This window comes from Pungitius pungitius, chromosome 12 (assembly GCF_949316345.1).
Source record: "Pungitius pungitius chromosome 12, fPunPun2.1, whole genome shotgun sequence".
Taxonomy (NCBI): Eukaryota; Metazoa; Chordata; class Actinopteri; order Perciformes; family Gasterosteidae; genus Pungitius; species Pungitius pungitius.
The window spans coordinates 18,723,664-18,744,331 of NC_084911.1; the positions used below are offsets into that span (position 1 = coordinate 18,723,664).

Below are 20,668 nucleotides of genomic sequence, written 5' to 3' on the forward strand. Positions count from 1 at the left end.
ACTGGATACTCCAAAAAAATTACTTGAGCTGCACATTCCCGCTAGGCTTCTTCATTTGAATTGAATGGACATTCATGCTGTTTGTGGTGTCTGCTTTACTGGTTTGGGTCAAGGCTTAAAAAACAAAACTTCCAATAAAACTCCACACCTATTCCAAATGACCACCATGACATGTGTAAAGTGAAATGTAATGCGTGAAATCAGCACAGTGCCCCTTTAAAATTAGGAAAGTATTTAGAGTTCATTTTCTAGTGATAATAATTGTTGCTTGATTCAAAAACCATACAAAACATGTGTCTTTATATGGAAATAAACAGCAAGCCAATGTGTAAAAAAATGAAAACACTACAGAGCTTTCTCCCCTAATTTATTCAAGTCTCAATGCAAAAGATCTAAAGAAGGTTTGCTGCGGGAACTTATGAAAAGAGAAACATTACAGCATAATTACAACATTATATGCAAAGTTGTCGAACGGTTTATAGAAATGAGAAAAATCCTTCTAAAATCGATGACCAGTAAGATAGCAGTAAACTGACGGGCGTCTTCCCCTTAACATGTGACACTTTTGCTTTATTGACCTGCTGAATACAACTAGGTTTTTAAAAATATCAAAACTGCTGTTCGACACCGATACAGAGCCGCAACAGACAAAAAGCGTTCAAGCCAGAACTAACTTCTGGACCTCGGTTCCATTGATCCAGCGTTGCAGATGAGGGACATGTTCAACATGGCCGACCTCAGTTTTTTTCCTTTGGCGTCTTCCCGTTGATCAGGCCGGACTCCCAGCGCTGCCACAGAGACGCCCTCTGACCTCCCGCCCTGTGAACCTTTGCCTCCTGCTGGGAGATAAAACGGGTCCCATTTAGACACGGAGATTAGCTCCCTCGTCTTGATCCATTGAATTTGAAAACTGTTGCACAATCAACAGCGCTAATCACTACCAGTTGTAAAACAAATAACTAGGGCAGTGCATTAATTGCAATTAAAATTGTTGTATTGTCGTGTATTTATATTTATGTTTAATTGTTAATGTAGTACACACACGTGATCATTTTGGAGGCAGAATTCCGCATGGTGGAACATGTTGAACTAGCGACTCTTCCTGCCTTCAATCTCCCGACATTTAGCCAGGACCCTTGGGATGGAAGTAGCCTAGCAGCTAGCTTAGCATAACAGGGCTTTAAGTGGTCCGTTTGCCACTCAGCCCCCTTCTGTTTGACACGTGGAAGAATTCCATCTGTTTGTTTTACTTCCAATGCAACGAGCTCTCTATCTTCAGCTACCGTCTCGCTTTCTCCGATCTAACTGACTGCAGCGGTTTCATTCCCGGGGGTCAATTTTGTTTATTTCTGGCACAACGGAAGACCGGAAGTAAACAACGTTACATTAACTGCGTTAAAATATTTCATTGCATTATTCTCGGCCACTTTAATCACATAGATTAAAGCCCTACAAATAACAGATGGGACCATTTTCAATCTGTAAAGTAACATATCTCCAGATGTTAACTTTGCCTTTGTGATAGGCATCCTCATCAGTGCTCAGCAGTGAATCTAACAACAATACAGTAGCAGTCAAAAGGACACACTTTCTCATTAAATTGAATGAGAAAATGTGTCTAAACCTTTGACTGTACCTTGGTACTGTACATTTCAATCTGTGGGATGCTAAAACCCGGGAACAATACAACACAATGGCCCACTTTGCTGCATCTTAGAGAGAGATCTTATTAAACAGAACAATGGCCAACACAAGACTGCAAGCTCTTTACAGTAATTCGACCTGGGTCATCACCTGCGTCTGCTCCGACTTCTGGTCTTTCTTGGAGGGCGGAGGCCATACGCGTTCCAGTTTTCCCCTCGACTGTTTCCTGACGTCTTGAGGACAGGAGATAAGGATCAGGGTATTATAAAGGGATTTGACTTTCAGGCTTCAATTGTCCATTAAACCATTCAGGATTTAAGTGAATCGCACTAATCCTTATTTGCTTGTCTGCTCTCACGTGTAGCGGCTAACTAGCTCACCCGCTGTGGTAGTAACCTGTGTGTTAGCATTCCGTTAGCATATCATACAACGTAATTTTGCGGGCCAACGTGATATTTTAAAAACGGTTCGTGGGCAGCACAGCTATTCTTTAGTTCCTGGTCTGCGCTGAGGCCGGTCCTGGGGCTCTACGTAGTCAGAACGCCGGCTAACATTAGCGACGTTGGCGAAAGTTTACTCGCCAGCAACCCACAGTGGTGTGGCCATTTGTAAAGTACTCACATACTTCTGTAATAACACAGATATTTTTTATCTATCAGCCTTTTCGATTTATGCCTTAAACGAGTTGATTGTTCTTCTAGTTTTTATTATTTTCTATTATAATTATTGTGAAATAGTAAACAGGACGTTTTTTCCTGGGGATCCTGTTTTACTGTGATTGACACCTACTTCAGACTCAAATCCAGCATTTACAGCAAAACAAAGAAACATCATCAAGGAAGAAAATGCTCAGACTAAACGAGGCAGGTGTGAAGGCCTCACACACCTGTGCATGTTTGCATTTAGAAAGTTGTCAGGAAACTATAAAAAAACAGCTCAAGGCCGTCTCCTCCACCCTTAAAACAAGGAAGTATAGTTTGCATGCTAAAATGAGGAAGACTCATTATTCCCTGTTTTGGAATGCTGAAACATACATTCTCATCCAGAATTGTGTGTCACACTACAGATCATTTGACATTAAGAATGATTCGCTTCCTTTGGTTTAGCCCAGCGTCACCCCCCCCGACATACTGGGTTGCTGTCACATTCAGCCTCATCATCTTCACCTAAAGTCAACCCCACACATCCTTTGGCTGGCTACCCCTCCGTTCTCGGCCCGGCGCCACCAGAGTGGTTCACCCCTAACCGCTTGTGACGGGGTTGAGGCTAAGTTGTCGATAAGGCTCCTTTGGATAACGCCGTGTGACGCTAATGTGGGGAGGCGTTCATTAACGCTCTCAGACAGACTCTCAGAAGGCTGCGATGAATAAAGTTCAAAGTGACTCTTATTTGACATGCGATTGTTTACACGATTCGTTCCAATGGCCTGAATAAGCTAACAACTATTTTGGTATTTTCCACTTTTCCATTGGTTAACAGCGTTGTCAGTGAATGATCTGATTGGGTATCACTAAAATATTCCTAATTTTAAAATTGGGTCAGAATGTGCAATTGAACCTTTATGGTGCATGCAAGTCACTCACAGAATATACACATCATCATCGTCACTGGTGGAAGAAGTACTTATACCCAAGTTAAAATAAGCAACCCGGAGTGGTATACCATATATATATATAGTGCATTAGATATGATAAACTACTGTGAGCTACTCTGACTAACCTGTGGCGTTCGTCGGTTTGAACCTTGACCCCTCTCCATCTTCACCTCCCGGCCTGTTGTCCCCGTACAGGGTGCATCTCTGTCTGCGGAGCTCTTCATCTCTCTCCTTGGCCTCCCGGATGTCCTTCTCTACCTCGGGCTTCAGAGCAAGGGCCGGGCGCAGCTTGAAGAAGGGGTTTCCCCTGACGACGGGACCTTCTCGTGGGCCGTTCGCCTCCCCAGGGGTGTCCACGGAGTCCGCGCCCCCGCTCTGAAGTGCATGCTCCTTGTGTTTTACGGAGTGAGACGGGCGCGTTTTTCTCAGAGAACCGCTGGTTAGGATTTCCACGAGTTTCTCGCTCTCCTTAATCAGCCGGAAGGAATGTGTTCTGGAGATGGGCCGACTTTTGAGCGACAGCATCTCCAGGCTACGTGTGCGCTCTAGCACAGAGGGGTAAACGGGACCTTTCACGGTGGGTTTTTGGGGCCTCGTCGGACCAGCCGCGTTGTCCTGCTGAAAGGCCTCGAACAGGAGCTTCGTCTCCTTCAGCTGGCGGACTTCTCCTTTGCTGTACCCCCCTGGGATCTTGCCCTGGTTGACCAGCACCACCTCCCTCCGCGTCTCCTGGCTTATCTCCTTCTTCCTCTTCTGCGAGGTGAACTGCCAGTCGTCGCCATCCTCGGTGGGGAAGGGCTCGAGTGAAATATTGCTCTCAAAGGGGATCTCCAGCACATCTGGATCATCGGAGAATAGAAAGGGAATCTGGGTGGAGGAGGTTGCGTCAGGGTCTGCAGGTGCCCAGCTGTCCCTTTGATCCTCCTCAGAGTCTCCTGACTCTGCCCTGGTGGTCTTGCGCTGCTCTGACTGTTCCGTCTGCATTACCAAAGACATCCCAGCCTCATCTTCAACGGCACACCTCTCACTCTCTTCCATCGCCGTCGGGTTCCACCTCGCTCCCCTGCTTTCTTCTTCCTCGTTCCCACCCGTCAAGTGGGCTGCCCTACCTTTCGAATCCTCTACGTCAGTCCCAGGTGCGCTCTTTGTCCCGCCTCGTGTCTCTCGTACAGCCTGCTGGGAGGCGTGAGGGCTCCTGGGCAGACACACGTCCTGACGCTGCTGGACCAGCTGCAGGCGTTGAAGCAGCTGCTCTCCTTGCTGGATACCATTAGATATTCTCCTGCTCCCATCTCCCTGCCCTGTCTCTTCGGGGCCGTCGGAGATGGAGTGTCGGGAAGCTTGCGCCACACCGTTGGACTCGTCCACTGGGACCTCTGGTTCGTACAGCCGACAGGTCGCCGCGTCCATCGTGTTTTGGTCTTTTTTGGAGCGCTCCGGAGGCTCATAGGACTCAAAACCTTCCCCACTTTTCACATCCCCAGAGTCAGCATTTTTCACGGCCAGTTTTGCGTACGTCTCAGTGAAGCCACACATTGATTCTCCCTCATTGTCAAAATGCGTTGTGTTTTCAGAGTTCTCCTCAATGTTTGAAGGTACCTGTTTTGGGTTCTTGTTGCTTTGAGCCTCAGCCTCTCTGCAAGGTTTCTGCCCCTCACTCAGAATTGCAATACTCTCAGGCTGCGATTGCACGCCGCCCGATGTTCCGTCATGATGGCGTCTCCGAGTTGGATCACAACATGCTTCCTCCATTGATGTTGGGTCTGGATTGTCAGGTAGAATGGAGACTTCAGACAGGGACGCCGCGTCCGTCGAAGTCTGCTCTGCGTTCACTATCACTTCCTCCGCTGCGCTTTGCGTTGCCATTAACCGACTCTCCCCAGGACGCCAACCTAAGCCGCTGGGATTATCTTCAGTCTCCACGGCTTCAGCTGACCCTTTTGTAAAGGTCACGTTGGAATTATTCACCTGAGTAGCTGCGTGCGGCGAAGGAGGCTCGTCGGGCGGAGGAGGTGGGACAGAGTCGTCGTCGTCGTCCATCACACTGTGATACCTGCTGGTCACTGCCGGGCCAGGCGGGGGATCCGTGGTCGCATCTTGAGGCTTCCGCCCTCGGCCCCCTGTGTGGTCCATCAGCGGGTCGGAGTCCATCCTCATCCACAGGCCGCTACCGCCTCGAGACACCGGAACGTGAGGGCCGAGGCTGTTTTTTTTTGTTTCCATGGTTACAAGCTTTTGAAGCACACACAAAGGTTGTTTTTTTTATTTTTTTTGCCTTTTAAGTTGAAACACAGTGACTGTAGTTGACCACCAATCACTTCACACCGTTGGTATTTCAGTTATCATCTGTCCATAATAACAGAAATTAAAGACGGGTGCTTAAAGTGCGCAGAAAATTGGACTTACATGAATAGATAAAGACTATTATCTTTTCATCATATGTTTGCACTGTCACTGTTGCACGGCTTATCCCACTCTATGTGTAGTTGTCCCATTAAATAGTCACTTAGACACTCAAAATTGAAGCCATGACACAGCCCCTGCAGAACAGGGTTGCGATCAGGTTACAGAGTCATGTTTACATCTGTTTTCTTTACAATAATAATACTACTTATATAACATGCACATATTGTTGCCAATAGTTTTTCAGATTTCCTCTACACTAAAAGGTGGCAGTAACATTGCAAGAAGCAGCAGGACAGGAAACCCTAGATGTAAACGATGCAGGTTTTTTAACTTGAACTGGAACAATATGGCGAAAACTCAACAGGGCACAAAAGTCCCAAATCGAGTCGGCCGTGGGTTGAATGTGACGGCAGCAGAAATTCCCGAATCCATGTTTGAAAACAGCTACATCACTTCTTTCTAGTTCGGCGTGGGCATGCAGCATATGTTGTTTCAGTGACTTCTTCACCCCCCTCCCCCGCTGTGACCTAGCACAGCCCATGCTGCTGACAAAGGGAAAGCGTAATCGGCTTTGCTCCGTCTGCTTTGGCACGCGCACCCCATGTGCAGCGGCTCTCCTCACCCCACCGGTTGGCCTGTCGAGCGTCCGGCTTTAATAATGTCTGTTTCCCCGAGCCACGGTGACGCGTGCCCTCAGTGTAGGCCGGGGTGTCTTTATCGAGGCCCGCTCCGTGGATTCACAGATGCTACGCAGCGTACACAGAGCGCATCGAGGACATTGTCAAAAAATATGTCCCCCTGAATATGAATATCATCCGGGTATTACCTGGATCCCTGAGCCGTGAGTCTATATTTACACCTGCATCGAGGGGCTTAATGCCAGCTACACTGCGTTTCAGGATTACCAACATCAGCACCATGCAACAGGACGTATTAATGAGCTTAACCTGTATATGTTTTTATGAATAATGCTGTTTAGAACTATTCAAAAGCTTCCCTACTTAAGCAACATTGTACATGCACTTCCACAACTCCCATTATCCAGATTTGGGGATAAATGACTGTAGTGCGCACGTTCAAACTGCATCACTCTCACTAATATTATGACACAATCTTGAACCATGTTTTGAGTCTCATAATCATATCAATACATAATATAGAAATGCTTAAGGAAGAGACCCCACCTGAGCGTAGCGCCTCCGTCCCCTCCTGTGCCCGATGGAAATATGATCTGCTTACACGTAACACCTGTACCTTCCTGTCCTCTGCGTCATGTCAGCGAACTAAGTCCTTCTTTGAGGAGCGGCTCAGATGAGCTGCGGCGTAATTCACGTGTTCATATTCAATGTCAAATGTGTTTGCATGTTTAGTTTCCAGAGAAACTTGAAAGAAATTGGAGAATTCTATTCAGATTTATCGTCATATATTCCAGTAGACATATAATGAATCAATTGAATACAAACTGACAAATAATAACACACTTATTATGAGATATCGGCTGTGTAGCAGATTCCTCCAGTTTTACTCCTGTAATGACAACAGGGAATTTTTAACATTTTCTTTTCCAAAACTTTCAATGGTAATTTAAATGCTTAGAAATATTTCTGCTGCCGATCATATCCTTCTGAACTATTGCCTGAGTGTAGTTTGAAAGCTTTTCTCCACAATGCCGAGAACGTAGTTATTCCAAACCCCGCTTTATCCAACGCATGAATGAACCCAATCTTAGGAGCTTCAATGGGAGCTTGGCTTAAATCAAATTTAACAGAAATGAAAGGACCCTCTCTCTGTTTGCCTGGAATTTGTCTGCAAAAACCTTGATTAGTTTGACTTCATACCTGGTGTATTGCTCATGAGCTGAGGAAGCCAAGTGTGAAGTCGTTTGGCTGAGCAGCTCTCGTCCACAGAACCAGAGGTCAAGCCATCGGCGTCACTAGTCTCCCAAAATGTCAAATTTTGACTGAGGAGATGAAACTCAACATTCTAAATTCACCTTCAGTCGTAGAATACGAACCCCTCCAATTCCATTGAAAAAGGTCAAAGGATGTTTTTACATCCTTTTCCTGTTCACATTTTCAAATTAACATTCACTTAAACACAATGACTTACACCATTTCTACTGTTAAAAGTATTGTGCAACTGCTATGCTCTTTTGGGTCCTATTGCAGCTAAACACTCGAGACAATTGCCTCAAATTATGCAAGGGCATGTTGACATTCTCGTCTCTGTCCACTAGAGGGAGGAAGTGGATCGCAGCAGACCCTCAGAGCTTGTTGTTGGCCCTGCTATGACAGACCCACAGCGGGATGCATGTCTTCGGTAAAGTGAAGGTATGTCATTGAGAGCACATGCGGTGGTGGTCTCGTCTTTCATACCAGTCCTTTAGGCACCACTGACACGATGGGGGTGGATCTCTTCTTACATGACGGAGCAACACTGGCACCTCTTGGGCTTGGTGGTGGCTTTCCCGCCAGAGGCCGACGTCTGCCACCCATTGTCTCCTGCCTCTCCCCGGCCCTCCATCCCGGCGCCGTCTCCATCCAGGGGGACATCTTGAATCACGCGGGGTTCTCTCCCTTCCTGAGGTGGAGCGGACGTCTCGGATCCTACGACGTGCTCTTCTCCCTCTTCGGTGATGATCACGCGCTCCGCAGTCAACATGCCTTCGGGGTCCTCCCGGCCGTCTCCTTGGTCGCCGTCCGTGTATCCCAGGAACACGAGAGTGACCGGGCCGTCGTCCAACCTCAACTCCTCCACGTTGCCCACTTCTCCTGCAGTGTCTCGGGGGGGCGACGGGATTCTCAGGTCCCGTTTTGTATCCTCCTCGGGTCCCATGCTGGTAGAGCGCACCTCCATCCCTGGCTCGGCTACCGAGCCGTGGCCTCTAGAGCTTCCGAACTGCGCGTTGTCCTCCTTTAACGGCGCACAAAGGGTCGAAAAAGACACGACCTGATGCCCCGGAGCTGTGCTGGCGTCTCCGCTCTGCGTCTCCGCCTCCTCCTGGATTGGCGCGAGCGCCACGTCGTCCAGCAGTGCTTTCATCCCAACCCTGTCGACGATGCTCAGGATGTGGCCGAGCTCTTTGGTCGAGGGTTGGCTTCCCGACCCGCCGACGGCGTGGACGCGCCTCCTGCCGTCGTCGAAGATCGCCTCTCCGTGTGCCGTGGACACGGGCGCCACCGACCTGATGGCGGAGGCGCCCGTCTTGGGGTCTCTTTCGACCTGCACCGCCAACATTCCCAGGACTGCAGAACGAGAACAGATTATGAAGATAGCCAAACAGTCCTTGATGTGTCAGACTGAGGAACGTTTAAAGTGTGAGAGGTACAAAGGCTAACGGCAGGTCAGAGCCAGACCTTTGTGGAACTAATATGAGCCGACACTACAGGCAGTATAGAGATGCAATGAAAGGTTTGCTGAATATAACAACGTTCTCAGGCCTCTGACCTCACTGTTGTCGTTATGTCTCGGCCTGAGGGAAAGAGGCAAATAAAAGGCCCGTATTTTGCAAGAGGAGGAAAGAATATTGTTGTGTAGCCTAATTTCCTGATGGTCATGCCATGTATGCAGGTAGGTAGGTACATATACATTGTCCTAAACACAAAGTGAAATAATCACAAAGGCCTGCAGTCAAAGTTAAACTTAGACGTTATACAGCAACCAAGATGCACAGTAGGGAACCTAAATCACCGGCACTTGACTCAGAAATAATGAGAGCTTTATACGCCGCGTTAAATACTGAACATCTACATTCCTGGTAAATTACAGTAAAGTTTGATCCTTGGCCTCACCTGATCGGCCTTCTTGCCCACTTTCATGGAACATCTTCTGGGCCATTTGTATCCAGACGTAATCCTCGGCCTCTTTATTTACTGAAGAAAAAACACGTATACATGGTACAGGATGTTTTTTAAGTTCAACTCCTATGGAATTGTGATGCTTTACTTATAAATCAGTTCATCAGAGATAGCCTTGTACCCACTAAAACGTGTGTTTGGTGATGTTTTTGCGCATCCTAAGACCGTAGCAAACTATCCACAGATAGAAGTTGGACAGTACTGTGTGCACCAGTGATTTAATGAGACACGAATGAGGCGAGGTGCTTATTAACGGCATAGTAGTACACCTCTTTGCTGTTGATGGACAGCCGCCATCTTGGATTTTGAGCTCTAGTGTATCAAGTTTTTAGAACTATAGATTCTACTGTCCTTCCAGTTGAATAGCTGGTTCCGGGATTGTTTGTGCTATTTAACGCAGTAACCTGAATCATCAAATTCTCCCACTTAAAACAAACACAGAGGCTGCTATTTCACAGTTGTCCCCTGAGTGTTGAGCTCAGCTGCGCCACGTCGGGAGGCCCGGTGTCGTTTGGGCCGTCCGGTTCCCAAAGCACTTCACTAACAGCGTCACCTGGCTGTGGCTTCGGACTGCTGCTGCACGGTGGACAGGTCCTTTGGAGTCTTCTCGCTCCTCCCTGCTGGCGTCAGCTGCCTCCTCGTCCTCGGGCGCCTTTTCACTTTCGCTTTTCTTCCTGACACATATTGGCACAGACACGCCATTTGTTAGACAAATCTCATGAAATAAATCAAGTGTAGCAGTGGACCAAGAAACAGCAAGACTTTTAAAAGGCAAATTGTGTGTGTGTGTGTGTGTGTGTTTCTCTGCTTGGCTTTAATCCATCCCATCACACGTCATGGTCGATGTAGAAGTGCATCTGTGACCGACATACTGTCCCGTCTTGCATATCTTTAATCCTTGCCCCAGCAGAGTGCAGACTAAACAGTCACAAATCCCCCCCCCCCCCCACCCCGCTTCCCCATCACGCATGTCTCACACACTCGTGTGATTGAATTAAGTGCAGCTGAATAAAGCGTGGCTCGTCGGGGCCTGGAGACGCTTCGCTGAGCCACGGCTCCCTCAAGTGCTTCCTGTGTGTGGGAGAAGGGGACAGAAGGAGAACTGAGCGGTCAGCATCGATCGGCCTTCGGCTCATTCCAAGCTCTGTGCCGTTCAACGGGGCCCAATTTAGCGCTGTCATTCTCAGTCAAGTTAAAGGGACGCCTGACACTAGCACTTCACTGGGCCAAAATGAGCTCCACAACTCGGTCAAAATCTGCTTTCTCTAGATGACTTTTTAATGCAACAAGCAGTCGTTTTAAAGTAAATTCCATGCGAATGGATTCTTAAATATGCACCCTGTGGCTGCAAAACACGATACGATGCCCCAGGCTAAAAAGGATGTAACGCATCCAGGGCATGATATTAAATGACACCATAATGCTAAATACTCGCCTGCAAGTATTCTGCGTCAGAACTATTTAGCGTCTTTCGTCCGAGGAGTCCTGCGAACGAGTTGTTGCAAACATGTTTGTGTACGTGAGAAGAAACAGCAACACGCAAACAGCATCTTCATCAACTGTGGAGGATCCATGTAGAGGACATGTTGAGCTAGTTAGTGCGTGTACCACATAATACAGCATGACAAAGAAAAATGTAACCCCGTTTGGCTGCTAAGCCGCAGACTTGTTTGTGTTTTCAAATGTTTGTTTTCACCTTTAAACCCCAAAAGCGAGACCTGAAAGTGGACATGTGTGCGCTAATGCTGTGTTTTCATCAGGTACCAAATCCTTTAAGACACAACATATCTCTGGATCCTTTCAACCTCACGGGCAGAACTTTAACTTTGGGAGTTTGTCTCCCAAAATCCACTAAAACATAGTTTGGAAACAGCAGTACTGCAGCAATGGCAGGACACGGATACCAAGCTGCAGTTGGACCGTCAACGCTGTCGGAAAGAGGAAATAAAAAGAACTAACCACCGCCCCAAGGCACCAACGAGGGCCCGGAGGCGAGTAGGGCCAGCAGACTGCTGCTGTCTGTGGGACCAGAAAAGGTGTCCGTCTGCCCCCCCCCCAGACGTCCACAGTGACGTTGCCTGGCTATGGTGGAAGTGACCACCTCAACGAAACCTTTTGATTGATCCGACTTGTGAATCCATGACTGGCGGCGACGGTCTGTTGGGAGCGAAAGGACGCAGTGTGAGCAAATCGGACTCCTGATGAAGTCACGGTGACCCGGCCCAGAACGCTGGAGCCAGGCGTCCAACCAAGACGGGACGTGAGGGCGGGACACATTTATATAACGAGAAGCAGCTGTAAAGGAGGATGAACAAAACAGATGGATCCCAGCCGCCTATTTTCACAGCATTTGAAGAAAAAAAGTTTTTTTTTGCTATTTTTGTGTGCGAGAAATACACCTGAGCTTTCAAAAAAATCTTCTTCTCAACCCCTAAGAGAGACAATAAGTGATTCTCAAAATGTTTTTTGAAAGGGAGAACTTAAATCACCTTTTCCTCCTCCCCCGTCTCCCTCGTCTCCCTCCTCTTCTTCCCGCCTGCGACGCCTCTCCTGGTGACAAACGGAGACGAATCCTCAAAGAGGGAATGTGAAGAAAGAAGGAGTCTCAGAAGGGAACTGGCTGTTGAGGCGTATGGGCACGGAGAGGGACGATGAGTAGGCAGAGGCTCCTACGAGGTGGTTATGACCCGGGCCAGTAACACACTGTGGGGAAGCTGAGTGAAATAACAGTGTCTTTGTAACAAAACCCCATGCCAACCCTTTCCTGCCACCGCTACCCGAGGAAATATCAGAACCACCGAGTGACAGATCTTCCACGCCGCCTTTCTGCTCGGGAAGTCGTTTGCGCGCAAAAAAACGTTTCCAAGGAATGTTATCACTACTTACCCCTCACTTATAATAAGTCCTCCTTCAGTTCCCTCTCAGCGGCGGCGAGGAAAACTTACAGTTTAACCAGAATCTAAGCGACAGCTTGGATTGAACTTAATCCAAGATCACTGTGCTGATGACGGTGGGATACACCCGCTTTTTAATATGATTCTTTAGTAACACCCCTCTGCAGCCCTGGTCCCTAAAGACAAGGACTTCTTCTGTACCAAATCGGCAGAGAGACAGAGGAAGGGGGGGGAGAGCGGGAGGAGGGGGAGCGGGGGATATATTTTTAGGAGACGTGGCCGACAGATTAAAGCGGCGAGATGCAGCTGGTGGAGCGCGGGGATGCCGGGGGAAATAGCAGAGCTGCAGCACATTGTGAGCATGCAACGTGAGCCGTAAACATGCCGAGGCCCAATCCGGGCCCGCATCGCTAGGGTGTGTGTGTGTCTGTGTGTGTGTGTGTGTTGCTCCAGCGATGGCACTGTGGGTTGGTCCACCACTTTTGTCCAGACTGTCATCTCTCCACAACTATTGGATGGATTAGGGTGGATACCTTTGTTTTCATGGCCATTCATGGTCCTCAGAGGATCATTCCTAAGGACTGAGATCCCAGTTAAAACTGGATGATTTTCATTACTGGCTACAGCTGATTTGTAGAAACATGATTGTGGGAAAAAAAACAATTTTAATGGAAGACGGATCTGAAGGAGAAGTCTGTTCTCTCCTTGCAGTTAGTTCGGTTGTCTATTTGTCAGAAGGATTGTGTGGAAATTGCTAAATCTTCATGAAATTGGGTGGAACGGTGGAACATTGGTACTTATTTTTGTGTCAAATATTTTAATCCTTGTTTTCAAAGATAAAGTTTAGTTGTTCAGGCCTGTTTTGAATTGACTCCAAATAAACCACAGTGCCCTGGTCTTACTGGAGATGTCCCAGCAGCTGGTCCTTTGTGTTTTAGTACAGCAGTCGAAATAAGCCACAGTGCCGACAAAAATCGAACGCCATCCGCTCGATTCTTTAAGAGCGTTCCAGCTGATTCTCCGATCAACCTTGACGGAGGTTACAAAAAAAGACGAAAGGTGACAACCTTCACAGACCAGCATCCACAATCCCACAGCTGCTCAGCCCACCACAATAATAATGAGGAGGAGGAAAGAAGTTATTGATTGGTGAAACAGAGGAGGAGCGATGAGGAGACTCCACTGCTCTACGGAGCGATGCATTTAGACGCAGCTCACATTCCTCACGCGGTGAACTCTGAACTTTCTTCCCCAGCGGTAAAAAGTGCAGCTCCAGCGCCACCTGTTGAAATCGTGTGCTCAGACCGGTGACCTCGGTAGAGGTAAGAAGAGGAAAAGGGAAGAAGTGAAGCAAATAAGAGAAGGAGTATTGAGAATCCTATTTAAATCAATATCTTTAACCAAGCTGTCATCTATTCAATGAAGCTTTCTACCGACACAAGCTTAATATAAGAGTAATGTTCCGTGGCTCATAATCCTGCGACAGGCTTTAGAATTCCTGCAGGCACATCAAAGCTTCTCGAAGCAGAGCGTCGCCTCTTTGAAGTCGGCAGGCGTAGAAACTCAATGAGATGGAGAATAATTCCCCGTTAATGGCAGTTTATTAGTCCTCCCCAGATAAGGGAGACTCCAGAGCTTCATCCCATCGAGGAGAATGTGCTGACGGACCGGTGGTGTGTTTGGTAAAAAGCCATCGTGGTAAGCGCTAACGGCCATGAGTACGAGACAATGTGCATCAGATGTCACTGTGGCAATACTGAAAAAGCACAGAAAGGTATAATGAAAACACAATAGATACTGTAAACAAACTCTACCTAAAGGACACATAGTCACAGGAATGAGGACATGAACACATGCACACACATGTGAGGATGTTAATGTGGCGTCAGCACAAATTACAATGCAGTCACACTGTTAGTCTGCATCTTGCATCTATCATTCAGTACCATTCATTGACGTTTATTAACATCTCTTAACGTGCACTTTATTTTCCACTTAGTTGCTGAGCTGCATTGTGTTGTCTTGGTCCTGGGACGATACAATCAAAATGCCTCAAAAAGCTCACTTATACATTCAGGCTTTTGGAATCATGAGGTGGACATTTACGCTGTTCCAATAAGAAACATTTGGAGAGGACATAAAAAGGTGGAATTCAGAGCGGAGCCTGAGTCACAGTAGTGACAACGCCGCAGCGTTGCTCCTTAGTCCCACTGACAAAACTTCTAGAGCCGAGTGATTTGATTCAAAGATCAAAGGAAAACACTCATATATAAGACCCCCCGACCCCCCATCCCCAGGGAGCTGCTACTTCCTCATGAAAATGGCCATGAGAGGACATGTGGAGAGGATACCGTGTGTGTGTGTGTGTGTGTGTGTGTGTGTGTGTGTGTGTGTGTGTGTGTGTGTGTGTGTGTGTGTGTGTGTGTGTGTGTGTGTGTGTGTGTGTGTGTGTGTGTGGTGGGTGCGTCGCTGCAGAGGTCAATGAGGTCAGATGGGGGGGACGTTTGTGTCTTCAGCTTTTCACTGACACCCTCTATTCTCGTGGTAGCCCCCAGGCTCATTATGATGGACACAGATCCTTTGAGACGCATCACGATCCGATAGCCGCCTGCAGAACGAAGAAAGGCAGAATCAGAATCAAGAGCCATTTATTGCCATTTGACTTTTTGGTGCAATATAAGAATGAAATAACAAAATAATCAACAAGCCCGCTGTCCGGCCGCCATGCCCTCAGAGCGAGGGCCACAAGCTGCTGTCCTTCAAATGGCCACTGGAGGTCGTGTCCAGAAGCCAGTCCATCCCACAGAGAACGTTCTACATTTCCTCATAATGTGTCAATTCTGTCTTTTTTGTTGTTGTTGTTCCCAAGTGAAAGGCTTACTGAGGCTGCTGATGCTCACATTCAACGTGCACAGAAGATTATAGCAGAGGGAGAACGGCAATAAGCAGGAGGAAGCATGACAGGAAAGGTTTTATAGTCTGCATTACATTACATCTTAGCGTTTTCCCAGGAGGTTCAAAATGGCCTTTTACAGCTGTCACTTCCTTTTAAAGCACAACTCACTGTTGATGTCTGGCTAGGAGCGAAGAGAGAGTGGGGGGGGAAGTGTTCGAGCCGAGGGACCACTTCTGGCTTTAAAAGTACAATTTCAACAGAAATGTGGGCTCTTTCTCTGAGGAAATAGAAGAAAAACAACAGCAACATGATGACAAAAACCATCCTTCTGTCTCCTTCCTTCAGCGGCCCGCCGGAAACACCAAAACATCTGTAATAACTAAATCACTTCAAGTGTGATCGCAAAAAGAGATTTGTTTGTTTTTCTGCTTTCCTTGAAGTAAATGAATGTCCTTTAGTCTGTCGAATGATTATTTCCTGAGCAGTTTTTATCGTACCACTGACGCGCTGTCAGTGGTACTTTACTTCATCATTGGCTCGCATCAACATCAGAGCGAGGGCCCGGAGGCCCGGGGGCGGGGGGGGGGGCGGGGGCGCTGCAGACGGCCGTCTTTGTTTGTCCGAGCGGACTCTGTCAGGGGTCAGCTAATTACAGGGGGGCAGAGGGAGGCCCCCCCCCTTGACATGGTTCTTTTTATCACCATGTGATATGATAATAATTCATTTGTTTCCTTTTGCTTCAAGTTTTTAACTTCATCTCAACATCAATCACAATATGTTGCACACATTCCATCACCTCAGCACAAACCGTTGTCTTGGCTACGGTTTGTGCAAATCTGGACTAGTTGCGGTTTCAACCTCTCCTTCTCCAGTTCAAACGTCAGCGCGTGTGTGTGTGTGAGTGTGTGAGTGTGTGTGTGTGTGTTTGTGGGGCAAGAGCTTGCAGACTTAACGTTGCGTGGCAGTGTGTCCATGTGGCGCTGGGATCAGCACATGCCTTCCCTCTCTCTGCATCACCTCCGGCAGGCCATTATTCAAAGTGCCACCGTCGCTTTTAGTGCCAGACGCTACAAGTCTGTGTGTGTGTGTGTGTGTGTGTGTGTGGACAGATATCATTTTAACTGTCACATGCATTTTTTTTTTCTTTCTTCTTCTTTTTTTTTCTACACAAACTGTACACTCTGAAAAGGTGCCCCCTTTGATGGCTACCCCAAAATAACCCGTCATTTGATCCGGTCCGAGAGAGCTGATCTCTGCAGGACCGGGACGATCTCAAAAAATCCTCATCTGTCTGCCCACGCTGCGTCCTTTTGTTGGATTGAGCTGAACTCTGTGGATGCACTTTTGTACAAACCTGGTGTGGCATCGCTAACGTAACCTGTGAAAACTGCCTTTCTGTGTCACCGTTCCCGCGTTTCCACTTGAGTAAAAGGTGGACACACGTTTGGATCTTTCTTGGTTGCCATGATGCCTTTTGTTTGTGTGTTTTACGATGACAACCGTAGCAATGCGGTGCCACTTTGTCGTCTGACCTTTCACCCTCAAAGTCGACTGAGAAAATAGCTGATTAAGGAAAATGTAGTGGGACAACCTTTGAGAGTATGTGTGTGACACTGACAGTTTTTTATATAAAACACAAAAACATATCCGTTTTTATGCCCATGCGCCCCAACCCCAGAGATTTAATCATCCTCCATCCGCTGGCCTGCTGAAGAAAGCTGATCTTTGCTGCTACCTGCACACAACGATCGCACAAAAGTATGATTTCCCAGAATGGGCACACACCGATCCTCCCACGAGTCAGCCAGAGGGACGCGGCATGCACCGAGCTCTGATAGCCATGACACACAGAGAGGGGGGGGGTCTCTGCTACCCACCCCCAGCTGCCGATTGAGCTCTGTCTTACTCTATCTGGCAGCGCAGCTTGATTCTTGTTTATTCAACATGGGACATGGAATGCTGGGGGCACGCACACACACACACACACACACACACACACACACACACACACACACACACACACACACACACACACACACACAGAGAAATGTGATCAGCCGAATCCACTCACTGCAGAGTGATGAGCTCCGTTTGAGCTCAACAACGCTCTGGTGCTTCCTGTTTCCTTCGTGTCCACGTTGGAGGCGGTCCTTCCTCTCCTCTGCCCTTCGCATGTCCTCCTAAACCCACTCTCTCCAGCCCCCCCGAGAGAGGGGAGGCAAGGATCAGATGTTCCAAGAGCATAGACGTAATGGGTTCATATTGCATATTGTTGGATCTCTATGCTGATATGGACCGTTTAATCTCTTAGGATCAGAAAGGTTTCCATATATTTTGCAGGTTTCAGGCTGCAGAAGCCTTAATTTTATAGACCCCCAAAAAATGACGTGCAGGCTGGTCCATTCTGCAACTTAAGGTACTTCTCGATATCTTGTATGGCCCCTGTGTGCTGTAATGCGTGCTTGAGGTTCTGATTGTTTGGCCAGAGACATTCACAAAGAAGAAAGAAAAACTGTCCTGTTTTGGGGGTTGTGCAACCCGACCAGATCGTTAATAGAGAACTTTAGTCCAATTCATGCAAAACCCTGAGAAAAGATTGTTGTTGTTTTTTAGGCCGTGTAGTTTCTCATTATCATCATTCTCTAAAAATAGGACTTCTACACCGAAGCAGCCTGAATATACAATTTAAAATAGAAATGATGTGACTCAACTATTCCAGTGCTCATCCACATTTTACATTTCTCTTTTAGACGTTTGTGGGCTTTTCTCAGGATTTATATGCAGACCACAGATACCAGCTTCGTAAAGACTCTCAAAATATGATATTCACCACTTCTTTTAGATCGCTGGAAATATGATCCTTAATATTTGTAGTGTCAGCTGGTAGCAAATTGGGAACGAGGGGAATCTATTTTGGGCAATAGCGGAGATATTTCTGGCCTTTGCTGGGGCACTTTCTTTAAATAGTCCGCTGTGGCTCCGTTCCAAATATCAATTCATATCTCCATTTCCACTTCACTTGATTAGGCTCCTCTTCCTGTCTAAAGCTGGAAGACAAACAGCTTCAACCCAGAAAACCATCTCAAACTCAATAAAAACATACAACTAGAAAATGCATTTCCTGCTGAAAATGCGTTGGAATGCAAAAAGCTTAAATACATTTCAAAAAATTACTTAAAATACAAAAATGAAGCTGAAATTAATTCTAAACATTGCTGAAAGAATAGAAATATGAAAAATATTTTTGCAGTAATATAAGGTTTAGTACTAGTTATAGTTGTAATTGTAGTACTAGTGGTACTAGCAGTAGAAGAAGTAAGTACTAGTTGTACTAGTATTTCAAAGAGCAGTTGTGGTTGAGGTACAGATAATCATTGAGGCTTTTTTGAGGGTTATTGCACAAAAGTAGAATAAAGAAATCGAGGCTAAGTGATTAAGCTTCACTTGACTTGTTGCACGTTTGCCGAGTCGAGCTGAGAAGGAGGCGCCAAGTCGATGAATGTTGATTTATGAGCCCCACAACGAGCAGGTCTGCACTGCAGGCTCCCACCCCGCCTAACTGGGTCAGCGAGAGAGTAATGGGTCTGTGGGTCCGAGAGCCTCATAGATTATTTAAAGTAAGAGAACGGTAAAAGAGGTAAACGTATGATTATGACAGGCAGCGGTGGAAAAGAGAGCGATGGAGAGCCTGAGACTGTGATCCACGTTCTTTGCTGGTCTGTAACCAGTCGCTTTGGTGTCCACAAGTGAAGCAAACCACCGAAATTGTTGAGGTCCCAGTGGGGCCATCCATCGTGTTTCTCAGCTGATTTGTGAAACAACATTAGATCTCCTGGATGGTGTGTGATCTAAGGCGCTGATCATGCTAAAACCTGCACCGGACAAACATTTGACTTTGTCAGTTTGAGTCAGGGCCCAAGCTGCTGTTAGCATCCTACAGGGCCCCCACAGAGGCCCATGAGGTGGGTGTGGTTGACCTTTTTCCGGCTAGAGCGTTGCCCGTCTGCGAAGTGTTTGCAGTGCGTGGCCCTTCAGAGCCCCCAAAAGTGCTGCTTCCAACTCCTAGCACTATGACCCCTGGAAGGTCCACTGAGCTCTCACGCCCCGCCCCCACGGCCTACCTAAGCGCCGTTCACTGGTTCATTCATATTGAACGTGTTGCGTTGTATGCGGATGCCGATGGCAAGACACCCACCAGGTGTGGAGTAGAAAAGATGAAGGGTTCTCAAGATATGCGAGCAGAACAGATACTCCTAATATACAGTCTGCATGATGACACGTTGTTCTCAAGGAAGACGTTCCAGTATGAGATTATTCATCCCCAATCTGGGTGTACTTTTTAATCCTCCATCAAAAAAAACAGCATGTACTTTATGTTGGTATTCAATTTGGCATCCATCCATGCAACATTTAAAGCAGATCTTAGTACTACAATAACAGTCAAATATTACAGTCAAAAATATAAATTGTACAAAGTGGGATGTAAGGTTGATAGATAAGAAAGGAGGTGAAGGCCTAACGTTTTTAGCCTGTTGTTCTCCTTCCACGTGACATTTTGGCCTCACAGCTCCTACAACTGATCATCCCGACACAATAAAAGAGCGGATATTTCGAATCCTGCTTCATCTTCAGTAAGATGCTCTTGACATGACGGCCCTCCTCCGCTCCCCTGTCCCCCGTTTCTCACTTTGAACTGATGTCCCACCACATGACAGGAGCAGGCTTTAAGATTCTCTCCAGATGCAGCGTGAAGAACCATCACCCTTCATCTCTCCTGCTCCCACCCATCCTCTCGTTGTCCTGCCCCCCCCCCCCCCCCACACACGCACACACACACCGCTGCGTGTCCTAATGAGGCGCTGCGCTTAAGCATGTGGGTGTCTTCATAGCGAGTCTCAGCAGCCTCGGGCGCCACATCCGGATGCTTGTAACGCTGTCAAAACACTTAGCTTGCTGCAGGTTTCACTGAGTCTCTCTCTCTCTCTCATATATGTAGAGACACACACAGGCCAAACCCATCAGCACACACACTCCACAGCAATCTGCACAGAAAATGACACACTCTGTCTCGCTGATAGGGAAACGCTCACCAACAAAATACTTTAAACAGAAATAGAAAGACTGGTGTTTTTCTATGATTTTCTACAGAGTGAAATTGAAATGAAATTACCTGCAGGAACGGGGACCTCCGTCCACTTGGTAGGGGTAAGTAACCCTGAATGGCTAGAGATAAAAAGGATCTAAATCCCTAAACACCAGGCCTCTCAAGGTCTCAAGCCTAACCTGCCGATGTGTAACGGATATAGTAGTCTAGGCCTTAGGATTGGGTACGATTGGGTACGATTGGGTACGATTGGGTACGATTGGGTACCAGGTA

At 47.2% G+C, this 20,668-nt stretch overlaps 1 protein-coding gene and 1 long non-coding RNA gene across 3 annotated transcripts; both read right to left on the minus strand.

Annotated features, from left to right (window-relative positions):
- Positions 1 to 362: 362 nt before the first annotated feature.
- Positions 363 to 8,057, minus strand: LOC119219817 (uncharacterized). 2 transcript variants are annotated; one of them, XM_037475230.2, is made up of 4 exons: positions 6,829 to 8,057; positions 3,364 to 5,470; positions 1,795 to 1,877; positions 363 to 836 (listed from the first exon to the last, which is right to left on the minus strand). In XM_037475230.2, the coding sequence occupies exons 2-4, from the start codon at positions 5,459 to 5,461 to the stop codon at positions 738 to 740; spliced, it is 2,280 nt and encodes a 759-aa protein (XP_037331127.2). In that variant the 5' UTR covers positions 5,462 to 5,470; positions 6,829 to 8,057; the 3' UTR covers positions 363 to 737. The 2 variants fall into 2 exon arrangements, with proteins under 2 accessions (XP_037331127.2, XP_037331125.2); XM_037475228.2 differs by having other exon boundaries at positions 363 to 839.
- A 3,932-nt stretch (positions 8,058 to 11,989) lies between these two features.
- LOC119220586 (uncharacterized) lies at positions 11,990 to 12,584 on the minus strand. Its single transcript, XR_009957159.1, has 2 exons — positions 12,388 to 12,584; positions 11,990 to 12,204 (listed from the first exon to the last, which is right to left on the minus strand). It is a non-coding gene; the product is annotated as an uncharacterized LOC119220586 (long non-coding RNA).
- Between the last annotated feature and the right edge of the window lie 8,084 nt (positions 12,585 to 20,668).